The 16,036-nt window shown below is 36.7% G+C and overlaps 5 protein-coding genes across 5 annotated transcripts; all 5 read left to right on the top strand.

Annotated features, from left to right (window-relative positions):
* LOC18776136 (putative RING-H2 finger protein ATL21A) lies at positions 1,595-3,516 on the top strand. The gene is made up of 2 exons (XM_020564762.1): positions 1,595-1,934; positions 3,179-3,516. The coding sequence occupies exons 1-2, from the start codon at positions 1,595-1,597 to the stop codon at positions 3,514-3,516; spliced, it is 678 nt and encodes a 225-aa protein (XP_020420351.1).
* Positions 4,691-6,167, top strand: LOC18775866 (RING-H2 finger protein ATL22). Its single transcript, XM_007209208.2, has 2 exons — positions 4,691-5,375; positions 5,520-6,167. Exons 1-2 carry the CDS (start codon positions 4,691-4,693, stop codon positions 5,936-5,938), a joined length of 1,104 nt encoding a protein of 367 aa, XP_007209270.1. The 3' UTR covers positions 5,939-6,167.
* Positions 6,742-8,149, top strand: LOC18777876 (putative RING-H2 finger protein ATL21B). Its single transcript, XM_007208928.1, has 2 exons — positions 6,742-7,447; positions 7,689-8,149. The coding sequence occupies exons 1-2, from the start codon at positions 6,742-6,744 to the stop codon at positions 8,147-8,149; spliced, it is 1,167 nt and encodes a 388-aa protein (XP_007208990.1).
* Positions 10,656-12,906, top strand: LOC18777612 (putative RING-H2 finger protein ATL21B). Its single transcript, XM_020563489.1, has 2 exons — positions 10,656-11,377; positions 12,419-12,906. The coding sequence occupies exons 1-2, from the start codon at positions 10,678-10,680 to the stop codon at positions 12,838-12,840; spliced, it is 1,122 nt and encodes a 373-aa protein (XP_020419078.1). The 5' UTR covers positions 10,656-10,677; the 3' UTR covers positions 12,841-12,906.
* LOC18775779 (non-specific lipid-transfer protein A) lies at positions 14,347-15,340 on the top strand. The gene is made up of 2 exons (XM_007210741.2): positions 14,347-14,716; positions 14,826-15,340. Exons 1-2 carry the CDS (start codon positions 14,355-14,357, stop codon positions 14,833-14,835), a joined length of 372 nt encoding a protein of 123 aa, XP_007210803.2. The 5' UTR covers positions 14,347-14,354; the 3' UTR covers positions 14,836-15,340.

Raw genomic sequence — 16,036 nt, 5'->3', positions numbered from 1 at the left:
ACGAATTTTGGGTTTGTTACATATGTGGCGGCCATGACTTTTTGGTCTTTGTTACGATTAAAAAACATTGGTGACACAATATGTTGACTTTCTATAGCTCCAACACCATGGCCAATCAAAATATTTTATAATTGTAGTATTTATATTTGTTCAAGTCTTGTATTTGTATTTATATTGTCTTTCGTATGGTTGCTTGCTTATGCAAGGAAAATGCCCATCAGACTCTCTTATTTTATCTTTAAAAAATAATTCAAACTTCAAATTCCTTTTCATATTCCAATAAATCATTAAGAAATACACATTATACAACCAATTCTAACGCAACAGGTAGAAGGTATCAATGTCCGTGCCATTCAATACAACATCCGTGCGTGTGTAGTGAATGGTTCATTGGGGACTCTCTGTTAGCTTTTCCGTAGATGAGGAAAACTGACGATTTCTTCTTAAATGAGAAAAAAGCTTACTTGAATGTTATTGTTGATGCTTTCAGATATTCATTCCTCTTAATTTATTCTCTCATTTCTTCTTTCTTTGAAATAAATTTAAATCATCTTTCTCCCAATTTTTATTGGTCTGCTTGTGAAAGAAAATCATTGAATTTTCCTTTTCTTTTTGGGGGAAAGGGGGATATATTAGTTTGAGGATCTTTCCCATGGGAGTATCAGTCAAACGTTGATTCTTGTTAAATGAGTATTTTAGACTCAAACAATGGCTGATCGATTTTAAGTGGGATTTATTGTATAATTAACCCAAAAGAACTGTTGACACTACTTAATATAAGAACAATGCTCAGTGGATTGAATGAGAACACCCATGACCATGGCTTTTGAGAGAGAACCAAAGAGAGAGAAGAAGAAGGAAAAAAACTTGCAAAGCTTTGGGCGGTGAGAAGGTGTTGTGCATTTGGAGAAAGACTTACATGTCATTGGGAAAACACTGTTTTGCTATCCCCATCCAATCACGCTTCGTCATGTCGAATTTTTATCATGCGTGGCAGAACATAATTAGTATGAGATAACAAAACAGTGTATTCCCGTAGTATACAAGTTTTTCTCGTACATTTTCCACTAAGGTTTGATGGGTGACGTTAACAATAATATCAAACGAACATTAGTTCCTCATTTCCTTTTAGTAGCTGTTGCTCAACTGTCCTCATGTCATTCGTTGATACCACCACTTGGCAAATGCCACGTGGTACTACAATACTATTTTATAATTTCTCCCTCTGTAATTACATCAATACATCATAATCAAGTTAAGCACAACATATAGCATAACTCGATTTGGACGTGAACGTCTTCCTTTCTGTCGTATATACGATTAGCGTTTGATTCGCGCAATATATATTTGGGATGGGATGGTGACCTAAAATTGCCATGTATGACTACTATTATTAAAGTGTTGTGCCTTTAATTAATGACGACAAGGAGATAGATACATGCATATATGGTCAATTTGGTTTGTAATTTATTTGTAAACCCAAATATTAAAAGTTAATCCTCAGACATCTTATAGATGATTGGGATGTTTAGTTGGCCTTATAGATTGGGTTTATTGTTGTCATGAGTAGTATTGTGTGGTTTTCAATATTAACATGGCTACCTTAGAAATCTTCACCATCTCCATTTTATTCTTATTCTCCCTCTTCCTTCCTCACAGAGCTGCCACCCATTGCAATGGCTCAACATGCTCCTTTGACGGCCCTGTGGCTCGATTTCCTTTCCAAATAATAAACAACCAACTCTCAAGGAATTGTGGATATGCAGGGTTTGATCTCTCATGCAACAACCAAAGTCAAACTATTATCACTTTCCCATCTTCTGGGGACTTCATCGTCCAGTGGATCAACTACAGAGAGCAAACCCTATTTATCAACGGCACCGATAACTGCATCCCTAAACGCAGTGGCGGATCCAGGATCCGTAACCCAAGAGGTCATAGTGTAAATGTTCCAAAAAAATATTTTAGAGAGTTTTTCATTTTTCTTATCTATTATTTCAAGAGCTCTTGTTGCTTTGTTTTTCTAAAAAAATTAAAATAAAAATCACAAGTAAATGCAATACAATACAATACAAAACAAATTAACACTATTTGAATTTAAAATTTTATCATGCAAAGATTAGATTAGAAGTTTTAAATTCCTCAATTATTGTTGCATTATCGAATTAAAACATTACTTAAATATTTATAAATTTCTATATATTTATATTGATTGTTAAAATAGTTTTTTTGTTTGTTAGATAATCTTCTATTATATTATATTGGCCCATAGGATAAAGTTTATAAATAATTCACCCATTACCATGAAGCCAAATCTCATAAAACCGATAAAACCAAAACTAGTCCATTAAACCCATCGACAATGACGAGGCAGCCTAATGTTGAACACTAAACCCACCGTTTCACTAAAGGAGGCTAATCACAAAACGGTGTGTTTCGTTTATAAGGGCACCGAGACAACCCAGACATCATCTTCCTTGCCAGGCACACACAGTGCCTCCTCTGCAACTCCGAAAACCTTATTAAAGGAGGCTCCGCTACCCTATCAATAACAAAGCTCTGGTGCATTCGGTCTCTGCTTCGTGAAACAGAGCCATCACAGACTTAGAGACAAGCTGGGACTTTCATCGAGCACCTGGTGTGCACACAAAGGGTCGCTCCGCAGCTGTTCAAGGGGTCGTCCATGGAGTCCACAACCAAATTTCAGGCATTCCAAGGGGTCGTTAGACCCCTCTTGTCCCAACGTGCGTCCGCCTCTGCCTAAACGGTTCCTCCACCGTGACTTCAGTTTTAAAGACACACCCTTCTTTTACTACTCGAGTCATGACAGCACTACAAACTACACGTTCTTCAACTGCTCTCCCGATCAAGTAATATATTGGCCTTCACGCATTGTGTCTTGCCTAGGTACGGAGAACTACACGGTCCTTGCTTTGCCAACAACTTGGACTCTGCCACACCATGAGATATCGTTGCCTAATTGCACTGTAATTTCGACAACTTTGGCTCCAAAATCATTTGAGTGGGAGGAAATTAACCACGGTTTCGAGCTGGCATGGGACGTCCCTGCTTGTCGTTATTGTGAAGTAAGGGGTCAGGCTTGTGGGTTGAAGAAGGGCAAAAGTTTGACAAGTCGATGCTTTCGTACTTGTATGCTTATAATGTTTGTATATAAAAGTTTGGCTTGTACTTTATTTTTGTAACAAAACCGTTCAAGGTCAAAGCCACCATCCCATCGCAGAATTATCCACCCTAACCAGCCAACAACCTTCCACCATCGTAACGGGGCTTGATGCTTCGACCATCGAATCATATCCCAAGACTCTGCTGGGTGAGAGTTGGGAATTGCCCAAGTCGAATGACAACAGTTGCCCAATTTGTTTGTCCGAGTACAAATCCAAGGAAACACTAAGGACTATACCAGAATGCAACCATTATTTCCATGCTAGTGGTGTAGACGAGTGGCTTAGAATGAATGCAACCTGCCCACTTTGTCGAAATCCACAGGAGAGATAATAATAATTTAATGAACGTTTCTTGGATTTTTCATGTCAGTGTTCAAAAGGGAAGATGCTATATATACAATTCATCCCATATGAAAGAAGTCGAGAAAAAAAGGTTAGGAAATGAGTTCAATTGTGAAGCATTTCCTATTTAATTACTTTGATGTAAGCTACAAGATTAGAAGGCCAAATACGGCACATCCAATTATTTTGTGGAATGCACGAGACCAATATTGGGATCCCTTGATCTTCCTCTTGGAAATTTTTTATTTATTTCATGAAAATAGGAAGAAGTTATTTCAGAATAGGACTCTTTTTTTTATATTTTATATATATATATATATATATTTAGCATCGTTATTATATATAATTTATATTCATTTGCCTGTCATTGTTTTGCAACCGTTTATAGTCAATGTATATTTGTGAGATGATCGTTTGATTTGCATATTGCTAATATATGTACAGTCTATATCTAGTGATGGAGTCAGAAAATTTTCACAGGGGGCACCTTATATGTTGCAAGGAAGTGAAAGAGAAGGGAGGGGCGGCGCAGGGGAAGGGGAGGCAGTTTTGGGTCACTCGTTCTCTTTTTTTTTCTTTTTTTTTTCCTTTTGAAAGGGTAAATGTATAATTACATATCCAGCTCCAATTAGTTTTCATTTTTAAAAATAAAAATAGATGGCAATTTCTAAATAGAGTATTATTACCATCTGACGGGATGATACAATATCACTCTGTAATTTCTACTTTCTGTGGTATATAAGATTGGTATTAAAAGTTCATCTTCATCGCCTTCTTCTCCTCTTTCTTATTTTGCCTTCCTCACACAAAGTACCAACTGCTCACAATGCTCTAATTCATCTGGAAAAATACTTTTGTTTTACACCCAGTTAGCTCTCTCACATGTAATAAGTCCTAGAATATATTGTGGATTTTGGTTTGGTTTGTTTTGTTTAAACAAAGCGCGTCGTTTTTATCTCATATGTTTGTCATTGGATCTGTACAATATATTTGGGGTGAGATAAAGACATGATTGTTGAGTATTAGTACTATATATGATTGGTTTGTGGCTTTGAATAATGCATAGAAAGAGATGACTGGGATGTTTCGTTGGCCTTATATAGACTGGGTTTATTGTTGTCATGAGGTCAATACAACCAATATTGGTATGGTTTATTGTTGTCATGGCTACCTTAGAAATCTTCAACATCTCCATTTTATTCTTATTCTCCCTCTTCCTTCCTCACAGAGCTGCCACCCCTTGCAATGGCTCAACATGCTCCATTGACGGCCCTGTGGCTCGATTTCCTTTCCAAATAAGAAACAACCAAGTGTCAAGTAATTGTGGATATCCTGGGTTTGATCTCTCATGTAACAACCAAAGTCAAACTATTATCACTTTCCCATCTTCTGGGGACTTCATCGTCCAGAGCATCAGCTACCTAGCACAAATCCTATACATCAATGGCACCGATAACTGCATGCCTAAACGGTTCCTCCACCGCGACTTGAGTTTTGAAGACACACCCTTCTCTATCTACTTGGGTTTTGAGGGCACTAAAAACTACACGTTCTTCAACTGCTCTTCCGACCAAGAAATATATTGGCCTTCAAACATTATCTCTTGCATAAGCACAGAGTACTACAAGGTCCTTGCTTTGCCAACAAATTGGTCTCAGCCACGGTTAAAGTTGGCTAATTGCACTGTAATTTCGACAACTTTGGTTCCAAGTTCATTTGAGTGGCAGGAAATTAACCAGGGTTTCATGCTGACATGGGACGTCCCTGATTGTGGTTATTGTGAAGAAAGAGATCAGGCTTGTGGATTGACGAAGGGCAAAAGTTCGACAATTCAATGCTTACATACTGGTATGCTTTATGCTCACACACATCACGTGATTTTTGTATAAATGTTCTCTTCCCAACCTCAAACTTTGAATTTAGACTATTATAATTCTTGTCTAAATGTTGTCATACTTGATCCTAAACTAATAGGATAAAATTCAATTGCAGATAAAGTCTCTTCAGTTCTCTCAAAAGAGGCAAAGTTTGGCATAATGATGGGCGTGGGAATTCCTGGGCTATTGTTCTTCGTTTGGCTTGTACTTCATTTTTGTAACAGAACAGTTCAAGGTCAAAACCCCCAGCCCATCACAGAATTATCCACCCTAACCAGCCAACAACCTTCGACGGTCGTAACGGGGCTTTATGCTTCGACTATCGAATCATATCCCAAGACTCAGCTGGGTGAGAGTTGGGAATTGCCCAAGCCGAATGACAATAGTTGCCCAATTTGTTTGTCTGAGTACAAATCCAAGGAAACACTAAGGACTATACCAGAATGCAACCATTATTTCCATGCTAATTGTGTAGACGAGTGGCTTAGAATGAAGGCAACATGCCCACTTTGTCGAAATCCACAGGAGAAGTGATTGAGATTTCATGAACGCTTCTTGCAAAAAGGGAAGATCCTATACAATTCATCCCATATATATGAAAGATTTCGAGAAAATAGAAGTTAGGAAATCAGTTGAATTAATGTAAAGTAAAGTATTTCCTATGTTTTTTGTGTTGCCTTGGTGTGTTATTCATTGCGTTATCTCATATTTGTAGCACTTTCTTTAATTTGGCCGGTAGAAATGAGTTGAATGCAAAAAATATTATAATTTTTTTTAATTAATTTGATGTACGCGTACAAGATTCAAATTAGTTTGGAATGCACCAGACGAGAGGGTTCATATATAATTTTCTTTGTTTCATATAATTAAAAAAAATATTATTTCGGATTGCAAAGGACGAGAGGGTCATCTCTTATCAACCCAATTAGGACTATTTTTTGCAGTGAATCATCATCGTCTTCACCATCGTTATTATGTAGTTTATATTCATTTGCTTGTCATTGTTTTGCAACTGTTTATAGTCAATGTATATCTGATTGTCGTTTGATTTGTATATTAATACATATATTTGAATATTGTGCCTTCAATTAATGAAGACAGAGAGATATGGTTGAATTTGTTTATAATATGTTTGGGCTGGTCATTACCCAAACACTAACGTTAATCTTCACCCACCTTGGCTTTGAATAATGCAAAGAAATAAATGATTGAATATATATGTTATTTGGCTTTGATGTTGGGTTTATGGAGTCATAGTAATCGGCCGGTCAACGGCCATTGCAACCCAAAATGTTGGTTTAGTTGATCACCGTCTCAGTCTATGGTTCACTCCCTACATGGAGAACATAAAAATCTTCACCTTCTTCATCTTATTCTTGTTCCTCCTCTTCCTTCCTCACACCGTTACCAAAACCACCTGCGGTAGCTCGACATGCACTGCCGGCGGCCCACTGGTTAAGTTCCCTTTCCAACTAAGAAACTACCAAGCTTCAAGTTGTGGGTATCCAGGGTTTGATGTCTCATGTCACAACAACAGTCAAACCATTCTCACTCTCCCATCTTTTGGGGACTTCACCGTTGAAAGCATCGACTACAATGGCCAAGTCGTAACGATCAACGATCCTGATAAATGCCTCCCTGCACGGCTCCTCAACCATGAAACCAGTCTTGTAGAATATTCACCCTTTTCATACTTAAGCTTTGGCGGCCCTATAAACTACACGTTCCTCAACTGCTCCTCCTCTAAACCATCCATCTTGCCTGCACGCATCATCTCTTGCCTCAGCACTGGCTACTACAAGGTCATTGCTTTGCCTACGAGTTGGCTTTTGCCACCGGATCCGATATTATTGCCTCATTGCAATGCAATTTCGACAATTTTGGTTCCAACTTCATTAGAGTGGGAGCATTTTAACGATGGTCTCGAGTTGACATGGGAGGTGCCTGATTGTCGTTCTTGTGAAGTAAGGGGTCAGGCTTGTGGGTTAAAAAATGGAAAAAGCTTGGAAATTCGATGCTTTGGTCCTTCCAAGATACACTCGGGTATGATTAATTAATTCAACGAACATAATATAATTTGTTTTCTTCCCCAATCGTGTTTATATCTTCTTAGAATATGAACCATTGATCATATTGATTCTTGCCTAAATAGGCAGTGGTATTCACATTTTAGCAACATAAGCATTTGTGAGACAAGAAAATATTTTCCCTCTCTCTCCATAAATCCTAGATATTGTCATACTTGAATGATGATGAACTAAAGTGATGCAATTGAATGTTGCAGTTAGAGCCTCTTCCGGTCCCTCAAGAGCTGCAAAGTACGGCATAATGATGGCCATCGGAATTCCTCCGGTATTGTTCATCATTTGGCTTGTACTCTATATGTGCGGCAGAATGATGATCGAAGTTAATGGTCAAAACCACCGGCATATCACAGAATTATCCATCGTAACCAATCAGCAACTTCCCACAATCGTAACTGGCCTTGATGCTCCCACCATCGAATCATATTCCACGACTCTGCTAGGCGAGAGTTGGGAACTGCCCAAGCCTAATGACAACACTTGCCCAATATGTTTGTCTGAGTACCAATCCAAGGAAACACTGCGGACAATACCAAAATGCAACCATTATTTCCATGCTAATTGTGTAGACAAGTGGCTTCGATTGAATGCAACATGCCCGCTTTGTCGAAATCCACAGGATAGAGATAACAATATAAGTCATTTAGTGATTGAGATTTGATTTTATCTGTTTTATTATACCCTTAGTTTTGATGAAGTACACTAAATCTGCATTTCATGTCTAGTGGTCAAAATGGAAGATACTATAGAATCTGACTTTTGTTTTCTCAACTCTCTCAAACGCGATGAGTCTGCAATATAATAGGATAGGATTCGTCCCATATAAAAGAAAGTTAGGAAATGAGTTCAATTTGTGAACTATATATCTTTTTAAGCTTTTGGTTGTCTATTCATTATGGTCTTTAAGGGTCCGTTTGATAACCATTTCAATTTTAGTTTTTAGTTTTCAATTTTTCTTTTGGGTGCTAGAGTGAGGAAATGAGAGTGAGAATGAGAGTTTGGATGAGATTGAGAGAGAGGATAAGAGGGGAGGATGGGAGGGAGGAGTAACAAATTGAAAACAAAAACTTGAAAGTGAAAACAATTTGAATTAGATTTCAGCTTTTATAGCTTTTGTTACTTCTCCCACGCATCTTCCCCTCTCATCTTCCCTCTCAATCTCATCTCTCCACTCTCATTCTCACTTCCATTCTCCCTTTTTTTCCTCTATACTCTAGCACAAAAATGAAAACTAAAAAACTAAAATTCAAATGGTTATCAAACAGGCCCTAAACTTTTTTTAAAAAAATATTTTTTTATACCTTTCCTTAAGTTGGTTGGCAGAGACAGCTCCATGTTCGTGAAAAAAAAAAAAAGAGATTATTTTCTTGCACACACAAGAAGAGCACAATTACCATAGACTCTACAATATATTGTTGAAGACAATTTTTGGAGATTGTTAATCTGAATTCGTTAAAGCTACTACAGAGGGTTTTTGCTAAATTTATACATTGAATCCAATGTGCTTAGTTATGTGATTCAACTGTGATATACCTGTCTTTTTGCCCGCGGCATCTTGTTTCGTCTTCAAAACTTTTCCTATTGCCTTATTTGATAAGAGGAAGAATTTGTATCAATAGTGTTCTGTTTCCTTGTCGTTGGTGGTTCGGTGTGAGCCATATGAATGTTTTGCTCTGGCAATGCTGTTTTATTCAAAACTTTCTCATCTTATCATTGTCCGTCTGGAAATGATGAAGTTAAAAGAATCTGCCACAACCGCAAGAAGCTGTCTAATATAAGAAAGATGTGTGAGGCATGCGTGCTTTCTATTTAAAGTGTATAGCCGTGCGGCTATACTGTTAAAATATTCTATTTAAACGGTATAGCCGCGCGGCTATACTCTTAAAATATTTTAAAATGGTATTATTCTTGTTTGTACAACCTCAGAAAGTATGGCATTCGGAGGTTCTTGTTGGTGGATAGGTATGATGGTCATAAGCTTCAGTACCGTGATGAATATATACAGAAGATCAATGTGAGTTTGGCAATACCCGTAGCTCCCTTATTTAATTTCTTTCCTTTTCATTTTATGCTTGTGAGCTTTATGTTTCTACCTGAGTAATTCTACTGTTGGGGGATAAAATTAATTTTGATGCAGATAGTTTAGTTGATGTAATTGTATGTATTGGCTAGTTGAGCTGATGTAAAAATCAATTTTAGTTGAAAACAGAACCTGAAACTTAAATTAACACACACACACACACACATACAGAGAAGATAAAATATTAATATAACCAAAAATATTGTGGGGAAACAGAGTAACCTGCCAAGACCAACACACCAAGGTAAATCTTTCGATCCTTCAGAGCTAACTGCCAAGCCAACAATGGTTACGTTAAGAACTATAGAAGATCTCAGAACCTCGGACCTAGTCAACCAAGTCAACCAATATAACAATTGCTTGCTTTGAAGTTCGTACAACGTTTAGAAGCCTAAAAATATGCCACGCATCAATATCACTGTCCTCATCATCAGCTTCTTTCTTTAGCATCATTTCGACAATATATTTGGGATGAGACGGAGACATAATTGTCATGTAAGACTAGGATTATTACGTTTGATTAATGAAGCCAAAGAGATATGTACATATATATACGGTTGATTTGGCATATAATATACTTGTACGGGTCACTACACAAAAATTAAAAAATTAGTTTTCACCGACCTTCTCTTCTCTTGTTTTTCTTGATCTTACTTCATGATTATTCTCTAGTGTAGCTAAGCTAAGCTCTATCTCTCTCTCTCTCTCTCTCTCTCTCTCAAAGCTGATGAACTCAAAAGGAAAGTGTAGTGCTACTTTTGCTAACATCTTGGAGCAGATTTCATGGTCTTAATCAGTTGTTAGGGACAACTGGTTTGTTTCGATTGGAGGAATTTGTGAAAAATACATGAGCTAATTATCTCATATATATTTCATTATCATATTTCGTGCATTATACTTCACAGTCAAGATACGTATGGATGTGGAATTGTTATAAGTTTTCAGTGGTGGAGCCATGAATGTTTAATTTGTCTTACAATTGGTACGTGCCTTCTGAGTAATTTCCTTTGGGTATGTGCCTTTGAATAATTCAGAGAAAGCGATGTGGTTTATCTTGTTTATTGGGTTTATAATTGTCAGTCAGATAGGCCAGTCAAATATTACCGCGTATGGCTATGGCTACCTTAAAAATCTTCACCTTCTTCTTCTTCTTTCCTCTTGTAGTACCAAGCACTACCACCTGCGTTGGATCGACATGCCCCGCCGGCGGTCCATTGGTTCGATTCCCTTTCCTGCTCAGAGACCACCAAGCCTCAAGTTGTGGGCACCCAGGGTTTAATCTCTCGTGCAACAACAAAAATCAAACCATTCTCACTCTGCCATCTTCTTCCGGGGACTTCATCGTCCAAAGCATCGACTATAAGTACCAAACCCTAACGATCAACGACCCCGATAACTGCCTCCCAAGACGGTTCCTCCACCATGACATCAATCTTAACAATTCACCCTTTTTATACGCATACCCCCCTGAAAACTACACCTTCGTTGGCTGCTCGTCCCAAAAAGCATCTTGGCCATGGAATTCAGCACCCGCAATCCCTTGCCTCACCGAGCACCACTACAAGGTCATTTACGTTGTACAAACCAGTTCGCTTTTGCAGCCGGATCGTATACTTTTTCCGCCGGTTCGGAAACCTTTGCCGGCTGGTTGCTCTAAAATTTCGACAGCTTTGGTTCCATTTTTATTTAACTTTGGTGCTCAGTTGACTTGGGACAGTCCTAATTGTCGTTCTTGTGAAGCTAAGGGTCGTGTTTGTGGGCTGGAAAATGGTACTACAACTTCTCAAATTCGGTGCTTTGGTTCTTCCGGTATGTTTTATAATGTCATATTCATTTTCTTATTTGGATACTGCTCGACTGACTATTATTGAGGGCTACTGCCCTGGGCCCCATCTCAAGGAGGGCCCCAAAATATTTATTTATTTTATTGTTCTTTTAAAAGATGCTTATAAATAGTTTATTAATATGAGGTACAGTAGTTTATGATGATTGATGAGTTGATGTTCTGATTATAAAATGTATCAAATGGACTATCTTTTGAAAAAAAGAGGACTCTAAATGACTTTGGAAGGAGTAATTTGTTCTACCCCTCTTTCTTCCTTTGGTGCATTCTACTACTTAAAATGTCATATCTTTCTTCCAATCATTGCTTTCAATTTTTTTTTTTCTTGTGTTCAATCATTGCTTTATATATAATTTTTAAACATTTCCCAAAGTCAAATGAAATTTTTTTTAAGGCTTAATTTTTGTTACTAGCTGTAAAATGTCTACATTCTATCTACATACCTATAAATGAAAACAAATATTTTTACTTGTACGTAGACTGGAGTCTTGCATTTATAGGGCCTTCTTTTTTGACTTTGCCCTGGACCATCAAAATCTCAGGACCAACACTAATTTTCTAGCCTGCAACAAAACAAGGTGCTTCGGTGACGACCACTTTTGATAATTATCTTTTCCATTTTTAATTCCATCCCTGATATAAGCTTGATTAGTTTAGTGTGTTCAATCACATCTACGATCAAAGTCAGTTTTGAGTTACTGCCCAAATTTTAAGAGTTTAATTTAAAATTTGAAGTACATGGTCGATGGCAGAAAGAAAAACAAAAAACTGAAACGGTGTTGATGGTAATCAAATAGCTAAATTTTTTTGTGAAGTAGTAGTTTTTGCATGGTTGGTCGTTGAAGGAGAATCTAAAAAGATAACGGTTCGGATCAACAAATTTGAAATAAGATATTCATATCCATAAATACATATAAACTCCTCCATATATAAATGTAAATCATATTCTAAATATTGTCTTACTTATCCGAACTAACGGGACGCTATGGAAATTATTGTGATTTCAGGCTTTTCAAGTCTGCCAAGAGCTGCAAGGTATGGCGTAGTGATAAGCGTGGGAATTCCAGGGCTACTGTGCATCATAGGGCTTGCAGGTTATGTTTGTAACAAGACGAGGGCTCGTGGTCAGATTCACCAGCCCACCATCGCACAATTGTTATCCACCATACCCGATCGACGACCTTCGACAGTCAGAATTGGCCTTGATGATCCGACCATCAAATCATATCCCGAGATTCAACTTGGTGAGAGCTGGGAATTGTCAAAACTCAATGACAACACTTGCCCAATATGTTTGTCTGAGTACCAGCCCAAAGAAACACTAAGGACCATACCAGAATGCGGCCATTATTTCCATGCTAATTGCATAGATGAATGGCTTAGAATGAATGCAACTTGCCCAGTTTGTAGAAACCCACAAAAGAGATAACAATATGTTTATGCAGTACTGGTTATTCATATATAATTGTTCCCTACATATATAGGGTTATGATTTCTCCACTCCCATTTTCTCCACTTACACTCCTTTTTGCTTTTTAATACTTTTTAATCAATTTTGTTCATTCTCTTTCCTATTCTACCCTTACCCTACATTAATTTCTTTTTAAGGTTAATCGTTTTATTAGTCCCTGAACTTTGACCCGATTTGCATTTGAGTACCTCAATTTTCAAAATGGTTCCCGTGGCCCTTTAACTTTAGTTTCATTTGGACAAATAGTCCTGCCGTCAATTTTGTTAACTTTTTCTGTTAAATGCATGGGCAAAATGATATTTTTATATTAAAAACAAAAAAATGAATTAAAAAATCATATCTTTAAAATAACAATAAAAGAAAATCAAATAAAAAACCAACCAAAAAAACTATATATCAAGTTTTTGGGGAGTAGAAATCAAGATAGAGGGGGAGAGAGATTTTAATTTTAATTTTATAGTTTTTTTTTAAATTTATAAAATTTTTATTCATATTTTTATCAATTTGATACAAAAATATCATTTTGCCCCTGCACTTAACAGAAAAATTAACAAAATTGACGGCAGGACCATTTGTCCTAACAACACTAAAGTTAAAAGACCACGGGAACTATTTTGGAAATTGAGGTACTCAAACGCAAATCGGGTTTAAATTTAGGGACTAATAAAACGATTAACCCTTCTTTTTAATTCACTTTTATATTAATTCTTTTTCTTTATACTTAATTTTCCAACTTGCACTCCATTTTCAGTATTTTTTTCTTTAATCGAGTAAAAAATTAAGTTTGTTTTTCCTTTTAATACTGAAAATGGAGTATAAGTTAGAAAATTAAGTATAAAGAAAAAGAAATAATATAAAAGTGAAGTAAAAAAGAAATTAATGTGTAGGGTAAGGATAGAATAGGAAGGATGAAGAACAAAATTGATTAAAAAGTATTAAAAAGTAAAGAGAAGCGCAAGTGGAGAAAATGGAACCGCATAAGAGCAAAACTCTATATATATATATATATTGTGAGGCTTAGGGCGAGACCAAAGAAAAGGCCTTGTATATATTATTTGTTTGTGTGTGTATATAACAAAGAAAAGGCCTTGTACATCAACCAAAATTATGTGTGTAAATATTGATATTCGTAAGAACACAAATATTTAATTTAATTTTTTTTTTGATATGAGCGATAATCTAAACATTTTATACAAGTTTAGAAAATGTCAACTTGGTCAAAAATACCGGGCAATAATCTTTAAAGCAAGAGCCCAATTGTTATCACTTTCTTTTTACTTGTGTGACAGATGCAACAGCCTGCACATGAAAAATGCATTTTCCTGCATATCTGTAACTTTCAAGTCTTAATATATGGAACACGAAATTCTTACATCAACATGTATATATATGAGCTTGTCCCTTAGCAACACATATAGATCATACAAATACTTTGAAAAGGCTCTACATCAAAGTCTATTATAAGGCCAAACATGATGCATCCGATCACAAAGATCATAGCCGTTGTGATCATCTCAATGGTTTCTGGGGCTGCCATGGGTGCTGATCCTCAATCTCCCTACTGCGACATCATCCTCGACCACTTCACCCCTTGCCTTCCCTACATACTTCAAGGTGAGGTGAATCCAGCCAAGGTTTGCTGTGATGGTGTCCTGGGCCTCACACAGTATACAAACGCCAAGGGAGGCCAACAAGATATATGTGACTGCGTGAAGGCTGCAGCAATTTTGATGGGGGCACCTGTTGATAATTTCTCTAAGATTTCTTCTCTTCCCAAAACTTGTGGCCTATCGGTCACACTTCCACCCATCTCTAGCGGCACCGATTGTTCCCAGTAATTAACCATTTCTGCTCTAAATTCTATCTCTACTTTCATATCATGATGCTAATGTTATATATGAAAAGAGCTAATTTCTGATTTTGGTTTCTTGAATATATTACAGGGTTAAGTGAAGATTTGATGGAAGGGGTAATGCTTCAACAGACAATGGAATAAATGAATAATTTGTCTAATGAAGGGGTAAATGTAATGAGAATATGAAGCAATATATGTGGAATAATATTACCTGTTTTAAACTTGTGGAGTGGTTTGGAATTCTTACTCTAGTATTTGAACTCACCAGTTCCATTATCATGCAATTCTATATCACACTATATATCACGTCCCCAAGCAATATAGTTTCTAAGTTTTTTTTTTTTTTTTCACCAAAATTGGATTTTGGTAAGCAATAACCTGATCAAAGGATTTGGATTTGGTGGTTTTGCGCTAATTAAGAAGAAGGTTAATTATTTATGGAGAATCACTGTAAGATGATTTTAAAGTGATTATATATGGAGAAGTATTCTCTATAAAAGTGATTATTGGTCTATCGAGAATCATACCAAATGAGTCCACGAGTAGTGATTCTTCATAAAAGTATGTTTTCTTTATCAAAGTCGGAATTCTTCTCAATTCCTTCATCACGAGGAAAATGACTTTTTATTTACACCTTCGCGTCACGAGTAGTCTAGCTAAAAGCTCTCTTCATCTCTCTCAAAAGGAAAGTACGTAGGGTGCCACATTTACTATAACATCTTGGAGCAGATTTCATGGTCTTAATCAGTTGTTAGGCAGAACGGGCTTGTTTTGGTCGGAGGAGGGACTTTTGAAAACACATTTTTGCTATTATTTCATATAGGCAAGGTACGATATGGAATTTCCATTTGACTTGTATATGATAATATGTTTTCGGTGATGGTGATATAAAAGTTTAATTCATTTCTCTTGCAATTGGTACGCCTCTTTCAATCATTTGTTTTTGGGTAACATATCCCGGTCAAAAACCTTATGACGGCCCCAAGCGCGAGGTAGGTTCTGGAAAACTTTTTTTCACCAAAATTGGTTTTTCGTAAGCATCATTTCGAAAGTCAATATAATTTTCCAGTTTCTTGTCATTCTTTCGCATGCAATTATAAAATCAATTTGTTTGTGACTGCCATTTGACTGTATATATATACACATATGGATATGGATTTGTCATATGTTTTCAGTGATGGAGCCATGAATGTTTAATTTGCCTTACAATTGGTACGTGCCTTCTGAGTAATTTCCTTTGGGTATGTGCCTTTGAATAATTCATAGAAAGCGATGTAAATTAATCTGGTCTATTGCCTT

This window comes from Prunus persica, chromosome G5, assembly GCF_000346465.2.
Source record: "Prunus persica cultivar Lovell chromosome G5, Prunus_persica_NCBIv2, whole genome shotgun sequence".
In the NCBI taxonomy this organism is placed as follows: domain Eukaryota; kingdom Viridiplantae; phylum Streptophyta; class Magnoliopsida; order Rosales; family Rosaceae; genus Prunus; species Prunus persica.
The sequence above is the reverse complement of the archived record's forward strand: the minus strand, read 5'-3'. Positions and strand labels throughout refer to the sequence as shown.

Bases quoted from the DNA above. Each gene is read 5' to 3' on its own strand.
- LOC18775866 (XM_007209208.2), top strand. From the start codon at position 4,691: ATGGCTACCTTAGAAATCTTCAACATCTCCATTTTATTCTTATTCTCC. The intron at 5,376-5,519 runs GTATGCTTTATG...ATTCAATTGCAG, and splicing joins AATTCAATGCTTACATACTG to ATAAAGTCTCTTCAGTTCTC.
- LOC18777612 (XM_020563489.1), top strand. From the start codon at position 10,678: ATGGCTATGGCTACCTTAAAAATCTTCACCTTCTTCTTCTTCTTTCCT. The intron at 11,378-12,418 runs GTATGTTTTATA...TTGTGATTTCAG, and splicing joins TCGGTGCTTTGGTTCTTCCG to GCTTTTCAAGTCTGCCAAGA.
- LOC18776136 (XM_020564762.1), top strand. From the start codon at position 1,595: ATGGCTACCTTAGAAATCTTCACCATCTCCATTTTATTCTTATTCTCC. The intron at 1,935-3,178 runs GTCATAGTGTAA...TGTATATAAAAG, and splicing joins CAGGATCCGTAACCCAAGAG to TTTGGCTTGTACTTTATTTT.
- LOC18777876 (XM_007208928.1), top strand. From the start codon at position 6,742: ATGGAGAACATAAAAATCTTCACCTTCTTCATCTTATTCTTGTTCCTC. The intron at 7,448-7,688 runs GTATGATTAATT...TGAATGTTGCAG, and splicing joins TCCTTCCAAGATACACTCGG to TTAGAGCCTCTTCCGGTCCC.
- LOC18775779 (XM_007210741.2), top strand. From the start codon at position 14,355: ATGATGCATCCGATCACAAAGATCATAGCCGTTGTGATCATCTCAATG.